Source organism: Penaeus japonicus, unplaced genomic scaffold, assembly GCF_977035675.1.
Source record: "Penaeus japonicus unplaced genomic scaffold, GWHDUDI00000001_assembly GWHDUDI00000021, whole genome shotgun sequence".
Taxonomy (NCBI): domain Eukaryota; kingdom Metazoa; phylum Arthropoda; class Malacostraca; order Decapoda; family Penaeidae; genus Penaeus; species Penaeus japonicus.
The window spans coordinates 12,614,883-12,622,382 of record NW_028234423.1 but is presented as its reverse complement, the minus strand read 5'-3'; the positions used below and the strand labels follow the sequence as shown (position 1 = coordinate 12,622,382).

The window sequence follows — 7,500 nt, the reverse complement described above, 5'->3', positions numbered from 1 at the left end:
ATGAAAATGGGAAAGTATTCATGAATGAGAATCATCATGATTCTAAGAATGATTATGATCATTATAATTTTAATGCATATTCTGATGGCAATGATAGGAAGGAAAATAATAACCATAATTAAAATAAGGTTTTAATTATACTTCTATCATTGTTGTTGGAGTTACTATTATCATTAACATAATATTTATGATGAAAGAAATTATGATATCAGTCATAAGAATTATTTAAAAATAAAAATGGCCATTCTATCTATTTTGATATTAATATTGATAATAATAATGATTGTTATCATTATCTTTAATATTTTTATATAATCATAATGTTATTCTTATTCTTATCATTATCATCATTATTATGGTTATTTGTATTATTATTATCATTATCATTTTAATAATCAAACTAAATAGGTAATATCTTTTTTTGTATGCTTATATTATTGATATTTCATTTGGATATGTTATCTTTGTACTTAGTAAACCTAACTTAAGTTGCGAGAAGAGGTATTTTGTAAAATGAATGCTAAGTAGTGCATTCCTCTTAAGAGCACCTGCCTAACCATGTTTTTAGCAAGCAAGCTGTGAGTAGACTTGGGTGTTTGCAAGAAGGAAGAAAAAGGAAGCCATCGTGTTATCCTCATTGTCATTACCATCATGATTTACCGACACTGGTACTATGAGTGATAAAGACCTCACAACTACAACAAAAGCATGTACGAGAACAAGAACAACAGGATCATCAGCAAAATTATCAATAATGACAATCAGTTCAGTTCAGACAGATTTGCGAAGACGTCGCTTCGCCCGGGCTATATGCCTCTGCCAGCTATGAGTGCTGACTCATCTTATCTAATCTTATCTGATAATGACAAGAGGAAGGATAGCATATGATAATAATTTCAATAGAAATAGGAGTAATAAGAATAATTAAAATAATGATAATTCTAACTATAATAATAATAATGGCAATGATATGTATAAAATCATATATAAGAAAAATAGAAGTGAAATGAAAATTATATTAATAATGAAAAGAGTAAAAGAGGAAGAAAAAAGATGAATGATGAAAATTGACAATTACAAAAAGAAAATTCTTGAAATAATAATTATACAAATGTAATTGTAATAAATGATAAGATATAAATGTATAATAATAATGAATATTTTTATGATGATGATAATCATAACATTGAAATACATATGATAAATGGTAATGAATATGTAACATTTACAAATAACTCAAATAAACAACCAAAATATAAGGAATGAATAAAAAGAGAAGAATAATGAATGATGAAGAAATAAGAAAAGCTGATGATAGAGGTATCCGTATTAGATGTGAATAATAATTGTTATACATTTCCACAGAGACAAAGAAGAGAAAAGAAACAAAACCAAAATTCTTCTGGTGCCTTTAAGGAGTCACTCGCTTTCCAATCGCCTTACCACTCATAGTCTTGGCGTTCACTTCTCCGCCCTTCTCGAGGAGCGTCTCTACAACAGCATCATGGCCGTCGCGGGAAGCATAGTGTAAGGGAGTCTCACCTGAGGGAGGAAGATGCTTCTGTTAGACGTCTGTTTGTGAGTAATGAGCGTGAGAAGAGAAGTGAGGATGACAATGCGAAGGTGAATGTGAGTGGAAATGACAATGAGAAGGTGAATGTCAGTGAGAATAACAATCAGAAGGTGAATGTGAGTGAGAATGACAATGAGAAGGTGATTGTGAGTGAGAAGGAGACTAGTTTTAGGAATGAGATTAATAGAGATAATTAGGGTGATAAGGATAAGGGCAAAGATTAGTATAAATATTTTGCTTATTAATAAAATTGTGAATAATAAGAATTTTAATGAAAATAAGAATAACGAGAAGGAAAAAATAAAAAATGTCTATGATAATGAGAAGAAATATTTTAATGAAAATGAATGTTTGATAATTATTTATCAATAATATAATTTTCTTTGTTATTCCTATGATAACTATTGTAATTCTTATTGTTTTTATTATTATATTTATGAAGACCATTGCAATAATAACAGTAATTATGATAGCTAGAATGATAGCAATGGTAATAAAAAAAAATCAATCATAATGATAGAAATATTAGTAAAGATAATTATGACAACACATTAATAATAATGATAATGAGGATAACAATAATAATGAAGATAATAATAATGATAATTCTAATAATAATGATAATATAATATTAGTAATGATAATAATAATAATAATGACAATGAAAATATTAATGATGATAAAAATAATAAGTGATGATGATAATTTCTAAAAGTGATAATAACAAAAATAATCATTATCACTAAAAATAATCATTATCATTAATGATAATTACAATTCATAATAAATTTATAATCATTTATAATCAATATTTAAAATATTCAATATAATAAGAATTATCATCATAATCAATAAATATTATTTCCATCATTACTGTTATTACTATCATTATTCACCTTCCAATCACCATCATTATTATCATTATATCATTATCATTAGTTCCATCATTACCATGAGAGTGTTATCATCAGTATCATAAAATATTTCCTTCCTTAATATTATCACTATCATTATTCACCTTCCAATCACCATCATTATCATCATTATAATTATATCATTACCATTATCATTAGTTCTATTATCATCACGAAAGTGTTATCATCAACATTATCAGTGATGATTACTTTATCATTAATATTGTTTTCATTACCACCATCAACATTATGAAACTTTTCATTATCGTCATTATTGTTGTTGCTTTTGTTGCCATTACTTTCTCCATTATCATCATTGTCTTTGTCATCACTGACAAAGACCTCGCAACAACAACACCAACAAAAGCATGTAGGAGAACAAGAACAGGATCTCCATCAAAATAACAATAATGAGAAGAAAATAGTAATAGTAATGAAATAATAATGATAATATGAATATGACCATTGATGATGTTTATGATTGATGATGAGGATGATCATATTTCTTTTAGATAATCATGAAAATAATAATGATATTATATAAAAATACTTAGGATAATCATCCTCATTAGTATCATAATTGTTATTACTAATCATTATAATGATAATATCAATAATAATTAAGATTGTCATACTTATTATTATCATAATTGTTATGACTCATCATTATAACATTTATACTATAAAGAAATATAGAAAAATCTATTCATTTCTATTTTATAGAATAATCTATGAAAATATTTTATAGGATAACCTATTAAAATATTTTATCTAAAAAATCATAGAATAAAGAAATGAATATCAATAAAATTAATGATAAATGATGATCCTTGTTAAATCATAATAGTATTTCTTATAAATTTCCACAAAGACAAAGAGGAGAAAAGAAACAAAAGCAAAATTCTACTGGCGCCTTTAAGAAGTCACTCGCTTTCCAATCGCCTTACCATACTTATCCTTGGCGTTCACTTCTCCGCCCTTCTCGAGGAGCGTCTCTGCAACAGCATGATGGCCGTTCCAGGAAGCACAGTGTAAGGGAGTCCGACCTGAGGGAGGAAGATGCTTGTGTTAGACGTCTGTTTGTGAGTAATGAATGTGAGAAGGGAAGTGAGGATGACAATGCGAAGGTGAATGTGAGTGAGGATGACAATGCGAAGGTGAATGTGAGGAAGAATGAGACTAGTTTTAGGAATGAGATTAATAGAGATGATTAGGGTGATAAGGGTAAGGGCTAGGAATAGTATGGATATTTTGAATATTAATAAAATTGCAAATACTTAGAATGTTAATGAAAATAAGAATTATGAAAAGGTCTAGAAACAAGAAGGAAAAGAAAAAAAATATATATGTATGATAATGAGAAAGAATATTAAAATGAAAATGAATGTTTGATAATTATTTATCAGTAATATATATATTTTATATATATACAATATATATAATATAGAGAATTATACAGAAATATAGAGTGACAAAGAGTAGGAGAATTATACATGTGGGGTTTTCTTGCCACATTCGTGCAGTAAATAAAGATGTTCTTTAGCCATTGAAACACGTGGTGTTGTTGAGCGTCTGCTAATTTATTCAGAAAATCATATTGATATAAAATGATTTACACTTCTGTTTCAATGCAGTTAAAATATATAGTCTTCATAATGGAAAAAAACATACACCTGATAAATGGTGTAACATAAACAAAACATGTCTTTCTTGTAGTAAATAAGCGTAAAATAAAAAACATCAAATATTGGTGGAACATGGGAGAAAACGGACCCGCCGTTCGGGGGGACTTAACTAAACTTTTTCATTTCTAAATTTATTACTATCATTATTCATCATCACCATTACTATTATCATTGTTATCATAAATAAGTCATTACCATTATCATTAGTTCTATTATCATCATGAAAGTGTTATCATCAACATTATCAGTGATGATTACTTTATCATTAATATTGTTATCATTACCACCATCAACATTATGAAACTTTTCATTATCATCATTATTGTTGTTGCTTTTGTTGCCATTACTTTCTCCATTATCATCATTGTCTTTGTCATCACTGACAAAGACCTCGCAACAACACCACCAACAAAAGCATGTAGGAGAACAAGAACAGGATCACCATCAAAATAACAATAATAAGAAGAAGGATGATAACAATTGATAATTTAATAGAAATAGTAGTAATAATAATAGTAATCTTCATGAAATAATAATGCTAATATGAATAGCACCATTGATGATGATCATATTTCTTGTAGATAATAATAATAATGACAATGTCAATAATAATTAAGATGATCATACTTATTATTATCATAATTATCATAACTAATCATTATAACATTTATAGTATAAAGAAATATAGAAAAATCTATTTATTTATATTTTATAGAATATTCTATGAAAATATTTTATTGAAAATTCATAGAATAAAGAAATAAATATCAATAAAATTAATGATAAAAGATGATAAAGATTCCCTTATTAAATTATAACAATAATTGTTATCAATTCCATGAAGACAAAGAAGAGAAAAGAAACAAAAGCAAAATTCTTCTGGTGCCTTTAAGAAGTCACTCGCTTTCCAATCGCCTTACCATCCTTAGCCTTGGCGTTCACTTCTCCGCCCTTCTCGAGGAGCGTCTCAGCAACAGCATCTTGGCCGTTGCGGGAAGCCCAGTGTAAGGGAGTCTCACCTGAGGGAGGAAGATGCTTCTGTTAGACGTCTGTTTGTGAGTAATGAGCGTGAGAAGGGAAGTGAGGATGACAATGCGAAGGTGAATGTGAGTGAGAATAAAAATAAGAAGGTGAATGAGTGAGAATGACAATGAGAAGCTGAATGTGAGTGAGAATGACAATGAGAAGGTGAATGTGAGTGAGAATGACAATAAGGTGAATATGAGTGAGAATAAAAATGAAAAAGTGAAAGTGAGTGTGAATGAGAGTTAAAATGAAATGATAAGGTGAATGTGGTGAGAAAGAACAATGAGAAGGTGGATGTTTTTGAAAGGAGAATGAAATTGAGAAGGTGAATGTGAGTGAGAATGACAATGAGCAGGTGAAGTGAGTGAGATGACATGAGAAGAATGTGAGTGAGTGATAAAATAACGTGAAAGTGAGTGAGAATGAATAAATAAAGTGAATATGAGTGAGGAATGAATATAGAAGCTAGAATGAGTGATATGAGGATGAATCAGCGTGAAGTGAGTGATATATTAAATGATGAGGAAGGGGGATGTGAGTGAAAATGACAATGAAGAAGGTAAATCGTGAGTGAGATGACATTGTGAAGGTGAATGTGAATAAGAATGACAGTGAGGAGGGACGTGAATGTGAATAAGAATGACAGTGAGAAGGTGAAATGACAGTGCATGGCAATGAGGTGAATGTGAGTGAGAATGACAATGAGAAGGTGAATTGACTGAGAAATGATAAGTAAGGTATTGTGAGTGAGGGATGACAATGAGAAGGTGAATGTGAGTGGGAATGACATTGGAGAAGGTGAATGTGAAGAGGAGAATGAAAGTTAGGAAGGTGAAAGTGAGTGAAAATGAGAGAAGTTATGAGAAGTCAGAATGAAAATGAGAAGGTGAATGTCGTAGGAATGACAAAGTGAATGATGAATGTGAGAGTGATGAAAAGAAAATGAGAAGGCAGATGTGAGTGAGAATGGCAATGAGAAGATGAATGTGAGTGAGAATGACAATTAGAAGGTGAATGTGAGTGAGAATGACAATGAGGTGAATGTGAGTGAGAATGACAATGAGAAGGTTAATATGAATGAGAATGAAAGTGAGAAGGTGAATATGAGTGAGAATGACAATGAGGAGGTGAATGCGAGTGAGAATGACATGAGAAGGTGAGTGTGAGTGAAAATGACAATGCGAAGGTGAATGTGAGTGAGAATGATAACGAGAAGGTGAATGTGAGTGAGAATGACAATGTGAAGGTGAAAGTGAGTGAGAATGATAATAATAAGGTGAATGTGAGTGAGAATGACAGTGAGAAGGTGAATGTGAGTAGGAATGACAATGAGAAGGTGAATGTGGATGAGAATGATAATGAAAAGGTGAATGTGAGTGAGAATGACAATGAGAAGGTGAATGTAAGTGAGAATGACAGTGAGAAGATGAATGTGAGTGAGAATGACAATAAGAAAGTGAATGTGAGTGAGAATGACAATGAGAAGGTGAAGGTGAGTGAGAATGAAAATGAGAATGTTAAAGTGAGTGTGAATGATAATCAAAAGGTGAATGTGAATGAGAATGACAGTGACGTGAATGTGAGTCAGAATGAAAATGAGGTGAATGTGAGTGAGAATGAAAATAAGGAGAATGTGAGTGATAATGACAGTGAGAATGTGAATGTGAGTGAGATTGACAATGAGAAGGTGAATGTGAGTGAGAATGACGGTGAGCAGGTGAATGTGAGTGAGAATGATAATGAGAAGGTGAATGTGAGTGAGAATGACAATGAGAAGGGGAATGTGAGTGAGAATTATAATAAGAAGGGGAATGTGAGTGAGAATGACAATCAGAATGTAAATGTGAGTTAAAATGATAATGAGAAGGTGAATGTGAGTAAGAAGGACAATGAAAAGATGAATGTGAGTGAGAATGACAATGGGAAGTTGAATGCGAGTGAGAATGGCAATGAGAATGTGAGTGAGTGAGAATGACAATGAAAAGGTGAATGTGAGTGAGAGTGAGAATGAAAATGAGAAGGTGAATGTGAGTGAGAATGACATAAGAAGGAGAATACGAGTGAGAATGACAATGAGAAGGTGAATCAGTGAGAATGACAATGAGAAGGTGAATGTGAGTAGGAATGACAAAAAGAAAATGAATGTGGAAGGGAATGAGAATGAAAAGGTGAATGTGAGTGAGAATGACTGCGAAGGTGAATGTGAGTGAAAATGACAATGAGAATGGGAATGTGAATGAGAATGACATGAGAAGGTGAATCAGTGAGAATGACAATGAGAAGGTGAATGTGAGTAAGAATG

General features: G+C 30.8%; 1 protein-coding gene across 1 annotated transcript in view; it reads right to left on the bottom strand.

Annotated features, from left to right (window-relative positions):
- LOC147469455 (uncharacterized) overlaps positions 1–7,500 on the bottom strand; it is a 33,935-nt gene that overhangs the window by 11,737 nt on the left and 14,698 nt on the right. The window contains exons 4-6 of the mRNA XM_086549051.1: positions 5,093–5,191; positions 3,435–3,533; positions 1,444–1,542 (exon numbers count right to left, since the gene is read on the bottom strand). Coding sequence (XP_086405177.1) covers positions 1,444–1,542; positions 3,435–3,533; positions 5,093–5,191 — 297 coding nt within the window. The remainder of the gene's footprint in view (positions 1–1,443; positions 1,543–3,434; positions 3,534–5,092; positions 5,192–7,500) is intronic.